Genomic DNA, 17,639 nt, shown 5'->3' on the forward strand with positions numbered 1-17,639 from the left:
ATTCCGTGGTGAAAAATTGTACAGCTGAATTTAAGCGTGGCAGAAGCAACATTGAAGATGATCCCCGCAGTGGCAGGCCTTCAACGTCGACCACTACAGAAAAATGTCGTGGGTATTTCTTGAGAATGTGTGCCGACAAAACATGATCGTAAACGAATTAGGGTTTTCTAAAGTGTCTACGAGATGGATACCCACGTTGCTTTCAGTTGAACACAAACGCAATCACCTTACTCTCTCCTGTGATTGTTTGGAACTGTTTGAAGTGATCAGGGCACCACAAGGAGTGACAAGTAAATATAACGCAAAATAACATATATTAGTGTGCAATCCATAGTTTTCGGGGTTATTGAACTCATACCGTTAGATGAGGATGGCCAAATAGCGGCCCCAGAGAAACTTTCATCCTTCCTGTCCACGAATAAATATTACATGTATAATTTACTCGTTTTCTTTCAACTTCATGCGTAACATGAACAACATAGTTGGCTATCACAATACATTTAAAGTGAAATTTCACTTTAATAGTAAACATTTTTATAAGACCATTCTACAAAGTGAGCTCGCTGGTTTTAAAAAGGGTTTTAGAAAAATGCAGATTTCATAGTTTCAAATGTTCTCAGCTCAGGTTCTAATTGGCCTACATATATGGTACAAGAAGCATGTGAGCAAAATCGAACAACGATTTACGTAACAGAATACGAATATGTTCTTAAATGGTCATCGCTTAATGTTTATTTCTGTTCTTAAATGGTCATCACTTTATGTTTATTTTATGGTACGTTTATCTTTATTTATTTATTTTTTATTTGTCTGGCCCCCGAATATAGTTCAGATTTTGTTCTGACCCGTGAAACATTGGTCTTTACTGCGTTAGATGAAACACACAAGTATAATGACAACACGTACAAATACCAGGTTCTCTTTTGTATTATGTTCACATTTAGGGAGTACTCTTTAAAAAGGTATTAATGACTTCAAATATATATAACACAATGACAGTAACATATAGGGCCGTATTTGCGTATGGGTCAACATAAGCCATGGCACGGAGTGGGAACTTTCGGGGATGGCAAATGTAAGATTTGGAGGCAAACATTGATATTGAGCGGACAGAATTTTCTAATAGCTCGGGCGTCAAAATTGTTAAATAAAATATGGAAACGTAATCTATCTAATATTATATATATTAGATATAATATTGTGTGTGTGTGTGTGTTCGTATAATCCAATAATCAAACTATTTATGTTATTTTGAAGAAAACTCACATTAAAAATATTCAAACGACAATCTTTTGCATTCAGGGTAAATATAAAACACTTCATCTAATATATAATGAAAACAAAGGTTTATATACTTGTATTTAAGCAGAATGTCCGCAAGATTTGTTAGCACACACACATGCACATGAAAAGTGTCCTCTTCAAACAGAACAACTCCCCACCCTTCACACACAAACTTCCACTGTACCTTCATCTTTCTTTGCATTTATATATTGAACACGCCCATTAACTTCCCAGCTCCTTTCAGGGAAACAAAGCACAGAGGAAAAGAAAGAAAAACGAAGTAATACAATGAATAATTTTCTGAAAAGAAAATCAATACCGTTCGAAATTGCGATATTCTTTCGAGTCCATAAAGCACTTGATTTCAAACGAAATACTCTTTCCTTGTTCTTACACGGAAATTACATTTATATAGTATTTTAAAAGTTTTCGTTTGATTAGTAGCCTTTGTACCTTTGACTTGTGGAACTAATATTTCCATGACTTCCTTCTCCGAAAGGAACCTTGTCACTAGGAAGCAATTATTTTAATGAAAATCAATGAAAATACAGCCTTTCCTGCTGGTCAAGTGGCTAGCACACCTGCTTTTGGTGCACGAAGTCCAGAGTTCTATTCCCGGAGGAGAGCATCAAAATTTGAAAGAATTATGGTGATTCGGACTCCACTTTAAGAAGTAGGTCCATATCTCATATAGCCTCAACGTTAATTAATAAAGTAGTAAAAATAATTCCGAATTTGTAGTGAATGAAATTATAATATTAGAAAGATGTGTAATAAATCGTGCAATATTTACACAATCCAAATAGCAGACGAGTGTATACGTAAGTACAATGTCAAACTGGACCAAAAAGTAGTGTCGCAAATGAATTACTTGAGACGGAAGTCATCATTCAGTCAGTATCTTCAGTCAATTTTTAATGGCTTTATGGACGAGTGCTCAACAACATTAGATACGTAAACTGATACTGCGTGAGTTCGAACTCGGGTATAACGCCCGGCAGTAACTTAAAACATTTGACGTGCGAAAGCGAAAGGTGCGGTGAACCACAGCACAGCAACTTGTTGGTTTCAAATGTTTCGTGGAGATTATAACATTGTCGAAGATCAGCCAAGATCCAGCCGCTCCAGGATAACAGATTCTGAAGTCATAACTATTCGTCACTGAGGAAAAGTCATCCACCAGATTATGACAATTGTCAAACCACTCGGCATATCCCAGTCCACTGCAGTGCGTTAGCCTCACCATCTCGGAAAAACGATCAGGAGCTGCTGCAATGTGCCACACGAGTTGACATCAGGTCAGGTCCAGAGAAGAGTAGATGTGTGCCGACTACTACTGCAAAATCCGCGAGATAAAGATTTCTGAAACAGATTGTCACACATGACGAGAAATAGGTGTTTTCCGGAAATCCGAATGTTCAAAAGAGTGGTTGCGTAAAGACCAACTTCCCGAACTGGTCATCAAACAGGTGTGGAACTACGAAGGGTAATTCACTTTGAATTCGTTACTAATAGTCGTACCATTAATGTGGACCTTTAGTCTCGGTTCAGACGTGCAGAAAAGTCTGCTGCGGGCCCGCAGCAGAAAACTGTTGCGGACCCGCGCGAGCCGGAAATACATTGGTTCTCATCATTCATGCCACACGAGCAGACTTTCCCGCGCGACTCTGCTGCGGCGGGGACCGCTGGCTCGCAGCGAGTCCGCACAGGCGTAGCGGGTCGGCAAACCATTGCTGGCAATGAGTCAAGCAACACGAGCAGACTTTCCCGCGCCCGCAGAAATGGAAAGCGAAGAACTGGACGTAGAATTATTCATTAACGAAATACAAAAAATATCCCGAGATATGGAATTTAAAGTGTGAAAAATATCGAGACAGAAATAAACAGCGAGAGGCATGGAACAAGATGTGTGAGAAGAAGATAAAACAGCATTGATATGTATTATTATTACTTTTTAATGTGAGAATCTAATATTCATGTTGTGTTACTAGTGACATAGTAACACCTTAAAACTAGAGTCAAGATATCGTTAAGTCTTAATTGTTTTGTTTTCCGTTTCTTTGGTTTTCTTTCTGCTTTGTTTTGTTTTTGTTTATCGATCTCTTGTCTGTGGTTGTCTCTGACCTTCCCTTCCCTTTCCTTTTTTTTCTCCCTTTTTGATTTACTTATGAAATAAAGGATAAGAAAATATTAAAAAATAAACATTCCCAATGATGATACCTCGCCGGTTTTGTATGCTCAAGGCACCGGCTGAGAGTTACTCGGCTGAGCGAATGTAATAATGATAATGATTAATAATAATAATAATAATAATAATAATAATAATAATAATAATAATAATAATAATAATAATATAAATTCATGTAGTATTTACATTTGAATTTCGTTTAGCATCCCGTTTCAGCAGCGAGACTATGAACACTTTATTGTGATATTAACAACAATAGACAACAAATAGGTTTGGACAACGAGCCTGTATTGTTAATGCATTCCTTGAGATTTCTTATATCACTTACTCCGGAATGAATGGTCACTTGTAACAGAGCATTATACTTTAGGTCGAGGTCATGTATTATATAGCCTCTGTGCTGAAAAGGGACGCTAAAGTCGAAAACAACCATCAACATAATAGCAGAACAGAAAAGAAAGAGAAAAAAAAAACATCGTTTTTCGGCTGACAATTTGTCGTCTATTATTAACGTATTAAATTTTAAAAATATTAGATTTAACACGAAAGTCAGTTGAACATCAGGATATTCACGAGGTTAAAAAAAGCGTGCGGATGCGTAAGAAAAATATTATTGGTTCTCGTATAATTGATAATATTGTGCACATCGTTGCTATTTTAGAGATAGCAACTGAATGTTTCTTGACATACAGAACAACTTAAAATGATGCTATGAAATTCTACCTATGTAGCTTACAAAATAGTCAGCCCATCTTTTTCTGTTTTCGTTTGCTGTATTATCTCCTTGTGGTGTGCTACACATATTGGGAATTTTTTCAAATCCTTTTATAGTTATTCGTAAAATATTGGAACTACCTTCCTCCTGGTGATCGCATTTCAATAAAAGTGTACTTACAAAACTCCATTAGATACTCTATTTTAGGCATAAATTTTGAACTTCCCTATCCACTTAGATTGTAAATAAATAAGTGGAGATTTTGATATTATATAAATGACCGCTCTTACTCTTTTAGCAGTGGAATATACCAAAGCCTTGAAACATGTTCCATTGTTTTACGTAAGAGTTCATATTTGGAATTCACATCTTTAACTTAAGAGACTCTCACACACGGCACTGTGCGAATAAATAAAGGGAAATGTTACAATTATAAAAATAGTCTCCTTTTCCCACTTCAGAAGTGGACTATTTGGAAACACTAAATCAAATATTTTTATTTAAGAGTTTACATTCGGAATTTCACATCACCAATTAAGCGAATCCTCACATTGAACCTTTCTCAATATACAAAGGGAAATTTCACTACTATATAAATGAAATGAAATCTTTGAATTTTACGTCCCACGCTTATACCGGGTAAACTAAAGGAAGCTGTGATGATGAGAATGAATGAAATGGTAGATTGAAGAAAGTGGGAAGAAACAAAGAGTACCCGAGAAAACCCAAGCACACGGTGTTTATCCACCACAAAGCCCACTTAACGCGAACTGGGATCGAACCAAGGACGCCACGCACCAGAGGTGAACGCACTACCACTGAGCTACCGCGACCCCACTACTATAGAAATCCCCCTTCTACTCTTAAAGAGAAAAAAAATCAAAAACGCTGGAACCTGTGCTCCATTATTTTTATTTAGGGGTTTACATTCCAAATTTTACATCTCTAACCGAAGTGAATTCTCACATTCGGCTCTTTGTGAATAAATAAAGGGAATTTTACTGTTATTGAAATGCTTCTCTTACCCTCTTAGGAGCGAAATATTTAGAAACGCTCAAATAAATGTCTAATTTTTAATTTATAGTTGCCAAGATATGCCAAAAACTGAAATTAGTCACGCGACAGTTAATCCACGCTAGTGGACGCTTATAACAACTGAAAATGTCTATGAATAGGTCCCCAAATATCTTATTTTCTGTATTCATACAAACGATAATTAGTTAACATAATTAGCTTACATTTATTGTAACAGCTAACATCTGAATTGTTGGCATCGGAAGTCTTATGATAGTACCTTCTGCTTTAATTTAATCACAACTTATTATAGTTAAGAGTTTATCAACGGAGTGCTGCTCATGCGAAAATAATTTTAAAAACTTCTCTTTGTCACTGCGTAAATCAATAAACATGGAAGACAATTGTAACTGAAAATAAAATAAACTGTTTTCTATGTAGGACTGAAACGCCCGCGCGAGTTCGTTGTGAGGCCGCAGCAGACTTTTCTGTTCGTCTGAACTGGTTGATCTGTGACGCCCGCGCGAGTCTGCTGTGAGTTTGTTGCGGGCACGCAACAGACTTTTCTGCTTGTCTGAACCGAGCCTTATTCCGAGCAGCTGGAGCGGATGTATACTGCACTAAGCAAAAACTGTATTAGTGAACCAAAAGCGCGCCCTGCTGCAATAGGATAACGCAAAACCACAGTCGGTTCGTAAAACGTTGTTTTAAATTGAATAGAGAGACAATTGGGACAAATTCATATTATTATTCTTGACCGATTCGTCCATGATTTGCTGGGACAACGGAAGGTGCCATGTTGGTAGATTCCTATACTTTTTAATGATATCAATAAAAGCAAAAGAATATTCATGTCACTGGACCATTTCCAGCGTTAGGTCGTGGAGGGTTGACAGTTCCCTGGATCTCATTTTCACTGGCGACGAAACGTGGATACTGCATTACACTCCGAAGTCAAAACAGCAGAACACAGTGTGGAAACATTTCGATTCGCTAGTAAAGAAGAAATTTCGAAGAACACTATTGACTGGTAAACTGATGCTCACAGTGTTTCGGGACAGTCGAGGATCACTCCTACTGAATTTTCTGCCAACAGGTGAAACCATCAACGCAGAACGCTACTGATGCACATTCTCATTTGCAAGCAGCCAGTAAGAAAAAGCGCCAGTGTATTTGGGATGTTGATGCCGTTTTCTTCCATGACAACGCAAAACCGCACGTGGCGAACAAAGCAATCACCAAACTTCTCTCTTGGAAGTGGGAGATTATGGAGTATCCCTCTTACAACCCAAACTTTACCTCCAGTTATAACCATCTTTTTTTGGTCCACTGAAAAAGTTCCTGGCAGGACAGAGGTTCACAAACAACACCGAAGCGCAGAACGTTGTTCGTCATTGGTTCCCTGATCAGCCGGCCACCTTCTACACAGTGGACATAGAGGAACATGTGGTACAGTGAGACAAGTGCCTCAACAGACGTGGTGGTTAACTGTAAAAATATACAAAGGTACGTAGAATATTGTGTATATCTTGTTTTTCGTTTATGGTTTGTAATCTGGCAATAAATTAGTAGGCGCGAAGATTTTTCGATTTTCTTTCGCAATTAAATAAACAATAATCAATTTAAATAATAATTAAAAAATTACGAATCAATTTTTTAAGCCCCGTAAACAAGATACTACATAATGTATCGCAAATCAGAGTATTTCAATCAATATAGTTCAAAGCACTATTACAATTATGTGACATTACTGATATGGTATTTAAGTACAAATAATAATAATAATAATAATAATAATAATAATAATAATAATAATAATAATAATAATAATAATAATAATAATAATAATCTAAAATGAATGACGGCTGAGAATGCACTCTTTTAAGAAATATTTCGCAATTCTCTACATCACTCTACATCGTCTCTACAGAGAACAATAGGGGAGGAATTAATCACGTAATACTTGCTACGAACAGCCTGAGCATTAAGACTATGCGATTTTGCTTTATATACAACAATAACAAGATCCATACAGCAAAGGAGTCTGGAATAAGACCAGATATTCAAGGGCTCGGGGAAAAAGTTTTTTTTTAACTACTTTTTTTTTTCCACGCTACTTTCCCTGTGTGTTTTGAAGCTTTCTTGAACATTTCAACTTTAATGAAGAAATAACACTATGTTCCACATCTCTTCCTCCATTATAGTGAAATAATATTTACTTATTGTATTCTGAAGAAAAAATCTGAGAAGTTCAGTGATCATGGATAACAGATCACTTGATAGTAAAGAAAAATGACAAATCGGTGGACACAATGAGTTTTCTAGTCCGAACGAATTATTTTAGAGCTATCAGAATAATGTTCTACGACAAAAATGTTTTAGTGAAAATTGAATAGTATTAGCAGTAACTTTTCTGAAAATGTATACGTAGTCTACTTCAAAACAAAATCCTTTTTACGTTCCTTCTTCTGAAGAAGCTATATTCCCATTGGGAATATAGCTGTAAGATGTTAGTAGGTTTTCAACCAAGGGTCATTCTTCGAAAATTAGTACAGTATTCAATGTTAGGAAATGCTGGTAGGCGAGTTCTATGAATGTCCCCTGATGCTGCGAACGTCATATTTTGAAATAAACTCCAATAGATTTAGTGATTTTTTAAAAATTATTGATGCATAAATTAAACCTTCAGCTATTTCGGAACTAAGGACACCTTTTATGTAGGAGGTTATGTAGAAGGATGGAACAAATGTATCTATCTACATACATAGTACGTGTTGACGCCGTTAAAAATCGAATGAGAGAAGTTTGGAAACTCAATATCCAAGTTTCTTATTTCAAATACATATAAAGAAAGAAAGGATAAATTCTGTAAATAATAAACTTTTACTACCGTTAAATTAACATCATACCCAAACTGGACGTTTAGTGCATTAAGTTTGTAAACTGAACTCATATTAGATTCTAACAGAATATCTAAAACCCTCAACAACATGCTTTCCGAAAGGTGAACGAAATGCAAGCAAACTTCTATACCAACACAAACATGGAATTGTATCTATTCCTTGATTTATACTTTATTTAGGCAGCCCATATAACACGAACGATAAGATGCATAACTTTTGCAGGAGCTTACGGTCGTTAGGCAACCAACACCACCCTCCCGATATGTTGGTTGCATAACATTTGCTGACCTCCAATGAAACGCCAATTCGCAGTCCAACAAATTCAACCAGCCTTGACTCAGGCACGTAGCCAAGGGGGGGGTCCGGGGGGTCCGGACCCCCCCTTCGAGACCAGAAATTAAAAAAAATTAAGGAAGGATAAAACATAATGAAATGACGAAAAGAAGGATCAGCGTTAAAAATTAAAAAGAAAACTACACGAAGCTTTTGCTTACTCTTTCTTATGAGGAGATTTGTATTACTTGCAATATGGTGACGAAATAAGCGAGATATTCTGGAAGAGTCAGGGAATTTGAAATTTCAAGAAAAGTTATGGAATTCGCAGATTTTCTGCTACTAGCCAGGGAGATTTCAAGCTTATGAAAGCATAAGTGCCGTTGTGTAACAGCGTGGACATTTTAAATCATAATTTTTCGTCATTGCATCCTTGCAGTATCAAACATGTTATTTCAAGGACAATTTTCTATTTCTCCTTTAACCTGTCATTTGGAGCCGACAATAGTTCACGGAATAATAAAAACAAAAATTTATGTTGAAAGAAAGTTCTGTTAGCATTTGATTCAACAGAGAAAGGAACGTATATATTGTAAAACTAGTTGAACATACACATGCTTCGCACAGGGGCTGTATTTGGAAGTCAACGCCTGTGGGAGTATCACCATGGATCTCAGCGACGGCGAAAACTATGGATTTGATACTAATATCGGTCATTTTGGGCAATTTTTACATGTCTCGGTATCCACCCCCCGCTGACTCCTGACCCGTATACAATTGTAACTAAATTTGCAAGTCATCGCTAATGGAAGTGTCACCATTGATTTCTGCGACCGCGAAAACTATGGATTTGACACTAATATAGGTCATTTTGGATTATTTTTATATGTCTTGGTATCTCACCCCCTCCGGTGACCCAAGGCCCGGAGCCGAAGAGCTTGAATTTGGAAGTTAATGCGATCTGAGTTTCACCATTGATTTCAGCGACCGCGAAAATATAAATTCGACCCAAATAGCTCAAGTGATAGAGCGTTGGCTTCGCATTCGGGAGGTCGTGGCTTCGAATCCCGCTGCCGACCATCCTGAGTGAGATTTTCCAGGGTTTCCCTCAGTCCTACCAGGCAAATGCCGGGATGGCACCTACTAAACAGGCCCTGGCCGATACCTTCCTAAATTCTTTCCATTGTTAATGTTGTTGGATATCCAGTGTAAAATGGCCTCTGAGCTGTATGTGGTGATTGTTAAATAAATAAATATCGATCATTTTCTACTACTTTTACATGTCCCGGTAAACGCCCCCCTGAGACCCCGCCTGGTTCGAATTTCGACAAAAACGTTTAACTCTGGTCTGGAGCCTGGACCAAGGTATTCGTGACTAAACTTTGGTAACTCTCGGTCCACTCGTCTGGTCCCCAGGCCGCACACAGACAGACAAACACACAAACAAACTCTTTATTTTATTTATATTAGAAGATAGTTTACAAGACAGTATTGAGTATGTACTTTTTCTAATAATTGAGGTCATAACGAAAGAAAAATTGTTATATTTGAATAAACAGGAGAAGGACGTAAATATTGTAAAATCTTTTTCAATACTTTTTTTTTATTATTTTGCTCGAAATTTCTTCATAGTTTGTTATTAAAATACTTGCCAACATATCCTCATTTTATTATGCTAACAATCCAATATATGTTGATAGTAAAGTAATTTAGATTGATCGAGCTTGTGGGCCTTCAGAATTTCATGTCACTTCTCCCCCCCCCCCCCCGTTACGAAATCCTGGCTTAACGAACCAATTTATGTTCCAGTAAAATAGTTTAGAATGATCGAGACCCTTTTGTGATGACCACAATATTTCATGTCACGGACCCCCCCCTTCACGAAATCCTGGCTACGTGCCTGCTTGACTGAACATCGATAAGACAGTTAACGTTGAAAAGGCAGTTATTCAATTGTAAAATCCACTACAGGAAAACAAAGGTGATTTTTAAATAAGGAAATCATAAAAACAAATTTTAAAAAAGGGATTTTTTTATATACAAAAATCCACTTTTATTAAAAAACTGCAGTCCAAAAAAAGTTGGCTGTTTTGCATCCCTGAATAAAACTCATTTCCCAGTGGTCGCTACCGAATATCTACATTTGAAACTCAGAAAAATAGTTCACAAAACCTTTTACACAAGTTTTGACTGCGTTGTGTATATAGTATCACGATATAACGAACTATTCTTTGATTTTAGTACTATTAGTAAGCATACCAGTCTATGCTCACGATATATAAAATTTAATATACATTATAGAGTCAGTCAGTTTCAGTTTCTCTCCTTCTCCGGCTCCCTTTCTGCGTCCCAAGAATAGGTTCAATCTGCTCTGTCGGCTTAACCACTCAGCAGTTAAGAAATAAGTCCCTTTCGTTATCAACTGCACTCGATGCTCCGAAACTAACATTCAACAATAATAAAATATAGTACTACACTTCATTCAGTTTTGTAGGCTTAATAGTACATTTTCATTTTTTTTTTAATCAATGTGATAGTTTAGTGTATTGTATTCAATATACAATACCTCCTTCAACTGGATGTCACTGGAGAGCTTGTGGACTAACCTTCTGATTTTGTAAATTAAATTTAAAATTGTAATCCTTGCTTGTTTTTTCAACCATTATGGAAATACTATACAATTTTAGGACTACGAAATAGTAATTTTCGTTTTTTAACTGACTTTCTTTCGATATCCGATCAGAGCTCGGTCTTGTAGTGATTGGCTAACTACAAATATATGTAACGACAAAGTTTTGGTAAAACATTATGCGCCACTTACCTTTTCAGAGTCTGTTGTATTGCTGGAGCCGAAGGACGTAAGGGATCCCCTATCCAAATTCTCCACACTATCATCAAGGGAACCAGTTTCCTCTAAGTCTCTGAAATATCACGATAAGTTAATATTAGTTATTTCGTAACAATAATAAAATAGTAATAAAACAAACTATTATTATTCGAATAACAATAATGGGGACACGGTAACTCAATTATAATGCCCTCACTTCTGGTGCAAAGGGTCCCTTGTTCGAGGTCACACCAGGTGAGTTTGTGGTGGATGACACCATGTCCATAGTTTCTCTCGAGGTTCTCCCATTTCTTCCTACATTCTCATTTCACATTACTCATCTGTCTTATTTAGCCTAAAGGAACCTAACTGTGGAAATACAATTCAAATTCGAGATTTCATTTCATTTTTTCTGAATAATATAATGAAAAACTAGGGATGGGCACGAGTCGAGTTTCGAGTCGAGTCAAAGGTAATTTTCTCGAGTCAAGTCACTGTTTTTGAGGTCGAGTTTCGAGTCGAGTCGAATTTGATATATGGCTCGCTCGTTCAGCTCGTTTTGAAATCATGGTCTGATTAGACTGGAAAGCGAAAGCCATGAGAAAAGTAAGCAGTAATGTGAAATAATTTTAGTGCTGCTCACGACAGGGGATAATACTGGCATCTGGTCTCGTCTCGATAACGAGAAGACAACAGATTTTTACAACGAGACATTCTTAAATGTCGTGAACACCAATATAAATATATCATTACTGTAGTTCTTACCATCAAGACTGAGCTCTACACGGTCGAATTTTTGAGTTGAGTTGAGTGAATTTTGAGTTTACCGTCCCTTTTAGCAGCGAGGCTATATGAGACGGGACCTACTGATTAACGTGGAATCCGAACCACATGAGTTCCCGCCGAGAATCGAACCCGAATCTCTTACGCCAAAGGCGCGTGCGCTTTGGTTGAATTTTTTAGCCCAATTAGAAGAACCCGGATAGTGATGCCAACCGGCTCGGCTCGGTTCAAGTGAGCGAATAGCTCGAGCCGGCTCGGTTATGATTAGCACCGGCTCGGTAGAAGCGAGTCAATCGGCTCGGTTCGACCCGGCTCAACTCAGCAGCCGATGGCTCGAGCCGGCTCTGTTGGGGTGAGTCGTTAGCTCAGTTCTGTTCGGCTCAAGTGAGCCATCGGCTCGATCCGGCCAGCTCGGTAGACGTGACATGTGAGCGATCGCTAGAGGTCAAGTTGGTTCGCTAGAGGTCAAATGTGGCTTTTATGGAAGTGACTGTGTATCCGGCTCAATTGGTCTTTTTGTATCTGGGGTCTAGTTTAAAGAAATCCTTGGTTCGGCTGTGAAAAAGACTATTAGGAACCTAAGTTCTTGTACAATCAGGTGTAAATTTCCATCTTGATAAATTTCCTGTATATCTATCTTGATGAATTAATGGATTGAAGCTGTGTTTAGTAGTTTCCATTGGTTTAGGTGGGTGGGACCATAGGTCCCTTGCCCCTCCTTTTGGGTATGACACTGGTGCTCTAAATGGTCTCTTTCTGCGCACACAGAAAATTAACTTTTAAAAAATAATTAATTCCCTCCTACCGTTTGTTGAAACCGAGTCAGCAAACTTGCTGAGAAAAGACTAACTTGATGCAAGGTGATGCGTTGCAATTTAAAAGTAACTTAACCAATATTGAACTCTCTCTAGGCAACACATTTCATGTTTCTGTCAAATTAACTTTTGATATTAATAAGATATTTTATCATTTTGCTTTTAATGTGCCCATATTATTCAAACTTACCCTATTTCTAGTCAAAAGATTGGCCTACCTTTTAATAAAATTCGTTTCTGATAATTTATGAATCTTCGCGCTTACACTTTGAAGGCTGAGAAAACCTCAGCATGTCGCTGGTGCCCAAATTGGTACTGATTAAACATTTCTACTGATATCTCTAACAGCAAAATCTAATAACAATAAAGAAAATGTGAGTTGAGTTGAGTTTATTTTAACGTCCCGTTCAGCAGTGAGACTATATGAGACGTGGATCTACTTATTAACGTGGAATCCGAACGACAGCAGCCTCCACCGACATCGAACCCAGTTCTCCCACGCCAAAGGCGCGTATGCTAACTGCTTATGAAGAAAATGTGGGTTAATTGTCATTGGAATACCTTATCTATATTGAAAATATTAACAAATCAAGGCACTCTCTAAGAATTTAACGACTAGAATTATAAAACAATTATTTTGCCTGCAGTGCTGTATGGGTGTGAAACATTGTCTCTTACGTTAATAGATGAAAGCAGATTAAAAGCTTTTGAGATCAACTTTTGAGGGTTCGAGTCGCGTCGGATGAGTGAGCTGTTGGGTCAGCTCACTTCTCTGTTCGGCTCGATAGTGAATGAGCTGTGAGCTGAGCTGCTCGAGCTGTTGACAACCCTAAACCCGGGCAGAGCCGTTTTGAACATGTTTAGCCCGCGACCTATGGCTTTTAACAATTTTTGGCTCGAGCCCGAATACTTGCTCGTTCGGAACTCAAACCATAACCTCGTGAACGATGTCCTTGCCTCTTGACGACTTCTAGACGTCCGAGGTCGACAGTTAATCAATAATTTTTAGTATTCAGATATGTTTATACATGTTGTTCTATCATTATTATTTGTATCATTGATAATAATGGCATTATGTAAATACAAAAATCGTTTCATACAACAAGATGTGCGGTATCATATGGTCATGTGTGCACATCACGATGGACAATATTTAGTGTTGCCCTGTTGAGGAATACCGCGATGTAATGATTCTTGACGTCGTGAGGGATTGTAGGAAGTTTCTGGTAAAGCGTCTGAAATATAGGTTAAGTTGATTTTGAGTTTAACGTCCCGTTCAGCAGCGAGGCTATATGAGACGTGGACCTACGGATTAAGTGGAATCCGAACTACATGAGCTTCCGCCGGGAATCGAACCCGGGTCCCCCATTTCAAAGGCGCATATGCTAACCGCTTAGCCACAAAGCAGCTCTCTGAAATACTGTAGTAGTAATAATAATAATAATAAGAAGAAGAAGAAGAAGAAGTAGAAGTAATAATAATAATAATAATAATAATAATAATAATAATAATAATAATAATAATAATAATAGTAGTAGTAGTACCACCACCACCTCCTATGTCTCGACACAAGAAAGCATGAAACAATACGTAACGTGTTCTACAATGCCTCCAGACTGAAAAAAAAAAAAAAAAAAAAGAAAATCGAAGCAAAAAACTATTGATTTCTATTTAATCAATTAATAAGGACACTACTTTAGTATCAGTACTCCAAAGGGTTAATCCTCTTGTCTCTGCCTGTACATGAGAAGCACCACACTTACATAGGAAGGTGTGCAGAATATGCACTCTACTACATGCACGGTACTATGAGCTCACCTATGTTGCGATCTATTACACTATTTCAAAGCTTGCAATTTTCTCTTCTAATCTCTTATTACACTTCCAACCTTTGATATGCATAAGTGTCAAAAGCCTTATAGAACGGCTTTTTCCGTCCGTCCGTCTGTCGACATGTATCAAGAGTAAAAACGATGAGAGGTCGAAGTGCGGCTCTTTGAAAATCGATTCAGCGTCCCAATGATAGGTTCGACCTCCTCTTTAACTACCTATTCAAACCGGAAGTCGCTTGAGTCAGTCATCTGTGGTTTCAATGTTTATCGCAATAGAACGAGAGATTTTTTTCCTGCGTACGACAAATAACAGTGTTGCCATCGTTCCTCAAAGTTCAAATATGTGGCTTTCTTTTATAAGCAAATATAAAAATATTCACTGGAGAAATTGGCAAATTCAATACCCCCATTAACCCCTCGTATGCGAAATGACCAAATACAGGCTATCACTAGTTAGTATAAAGGTAACCAAGAAAGTTATGTCGCTTGTTGTGGAGGTCTGTGTTCCACTGGAACTCACACCATGAGTTGAAGCTAATGGATATAAGGCAAAGGTCAGTTTTAGTATGGGCATACTCAACATACTACCTGGTTGTGGCAGTTCAGTTACACCGTGAACTTGCGTAAGGACAGAGTGAACATGGGATTTCCACAGAGCGTCATAAGGGCTGTATGCTGTAGAGCTCGAACTGAGGTCAAACGCCGCTGCAGCGGAGCGGAATATATGCCAGGCCTTTGATGAGGGTGTCGTGACTACGCGGACAGTGCAGCGGTAGTTTAACAAGTTTAAGGACTTTGACGAAACACTCGAAGACGCATCACGTGCCGGATGATCAACACATGTACAAAATAAAGATATTCATACAGCAATTGAGTTGAGGCGAACAGTGGCCAGACATATGAGGAACATGGATTAAATTCAGTGTGAGTAGAGAAACCATTCGGCACCACCTCCATCTACATTAGAAGCACTATAACTTGGGTCGATGGGTCCAACATGATTTGATTCCGGGCCAGAAGTCAACGCAATCAGACACCTGTGTTTGTTTGCTGTCTCGTCTGTGGAAGTAGCAATTTCTGGAGAGGGTGTTGACATGTGGGAAGAAGTGGGTCCTGTACGGAGCTTTACGGCGCCATCATCATTGGTTAGCATTCCTTGAAGCGGTTCCAAAACAATCGACACCAGTATTGCACAAGAAGAAGGTCCTCCTGTGTGTGCGGTGGGTGGACTACTCGAGGCATCGTACATCGGGAACTGCTACAAGCTGGTGAGAGCATCAATGCAACTGTATACTGTCAGCAGTTGAGCCGTATTCAAGAGAAACTCAAAACTCTGGAGCCAGCACTTCTGAATCGCAAAGGGTTCCTCCTGTTACAAGACATCGATAGCCGCACGTGGTTAGGATGATCTGGAACACCATTCTGCGTCCTGGATGGAAAACACTATTGCATCCGCTATACTCACCGGACATAGTACCGTCCGGTTATCACCTGTTCCATTCCCTAGACAATCACCTCAGAGGACTCCAGTTCAAATCCCTATTAGAGGTGGAAAATTCGCTTGATACCCTCTTCGCTTCATGGCCCACTATGTTCTACCGCGATGAAATCCGTGGCCTTCCAGAACGTTGGCAGAAGGTCGTCGATGCTAACGGGGACTATTTTTGATCTTCCAGGTACGTCTTCGGTGACATATCGATGTTTAAAAATGGTGTATGAAAAAGCACAGAACTTTCTTGGTTACCTTATACATATATTCATTTATGTATATTTATACCAATCTTTATGCTTGTAGCTCCTTTGAGATAAGTTTAAAGATAATTTGAGTTGGTATTATGGATAACATTTTTTGAAATGCATCTTTAGTTGTAAAACCATTACCATGCGCGGTGGCTCAGTGGTAGAGCGTTCACCTCTGGTGCTTGGGGTCCCGGGTTCAATCCCAGCACCCGCCAAGTGAACTTTGTGGTGGACAAACGCCGTGTGCGTGGGTTTTCTCTGGGTTCTCCCGTTTCTTCCCACTTTCTTCATTCCACAATTTCATTTATTTCTCATAATCACCGTCTCCTTTATCCTAACCGGCATAACCGTGGGACGTAAAACTCAAAGATTTCATTTTTTAAATCAGTCAGTGTTGCCAAATCCGAAGATTAAAAAGTAGCGTGTCTGTGCTCCGAAAGTGGCAGATTTGAACTATTTCTAGCCCAAATATATAGAAATGAATTATTTGGCAACTAATGACTGGTACTAATGAAATAATTTTAACACGAGCTGGAAAATGTGCTGGAGGTATTGCAAGAAAAAAATATAATCGATGGCCGAAAACAATTCTAGACTGGATAGCACGAGACAGAAACAGCCTAGGAAACGTCGGCATACAAGAAGGTGTGACGAAATCAAGAACCACTGGAGAGGAACCTGGAAAAGAATTGATGAAGATAGATAGTTGTGGAGAAGTCTTGGAAAGACCTTCATCCAGTAGTGGATTGATAATAGTTGATTATGATGATTTTATTATATCTGGACCTGAGGTAAACTACACCAAGTCATAATTTCGTAATTTTACAGGAGAAGCGAAAACCCTGTTCCTTAACTAAGATCTATAGTATTGTTTTTCAAACTATATTAACATGGAACATCCGTAAAGTATTGCACGCCGATTTCAACGAAATTTTGCAGGTAGATACTGGACACAAAATAAAGTGATCCGTATTTTTTCGTTTCTGCGGAAAAACGGTTTGAAGGGGCCTAAGCCCCTCCTGAAGTATTTTCAAAAAAGGCTTGAAATCTCCAAAAGAACATGAGCAATTTGCAGGAAAAGGCGTATACACATACTAGATAGAAAATTAAGGAATACGGGAGGATTTTTCTTTTGTATGAGGAAATGGTTGCAGGGGAAGGAACGGCCTCTATTCAAATATCTCCAAAAATAATGACAAAGGCCAAAATCGAAAAAGGGCACAAGCGATTCCAAGAAAACTACGCATGCAGGCACTAAACTTAAA

General features: G+C 38.3%; 1 protein-coding gene across 6 annotated transcripts in view; it reads right to left on the minus strand.

Moving 5' to 3' along the window:
* trio (trio Rho guanine nucleotide exchange factor) overlaps positions 1-17,639 on the minus strand; it is a 1,041,517-nt gene that overhangs the window by 315,128 nt on the left and 708,750 nt on the right. For all 6 annotated transcript variants that reach the window (XM_081765424.1, XM_081765422.1, XM_081765425.1 and 3 more), the window contains one exon: positions 11,199-11,298. In XM_081765424.1, the coding sequence (XP_081621550.1) occupies positions 11,199-11,298 (100 nt within the window). The remainder of the gene's footprint in view (positions 1-11,198; positions 11,299-17,639) is intronic.

This window comes from Thermobia domestica, chromosome 7 (genome assembly GCF_964235325.1).
Source record: "Thermobia domestica chromosome 7, izTheDome1.hap1.1, whole genome shotgun sequence".
In the NCBI taxonomy this organism is placed as follows: Eukaryota; Metazoa; Arthropoda; class Insecta; order Zygentoma; family Lepismatidae; genus Thermobia; species Thermobia domestica.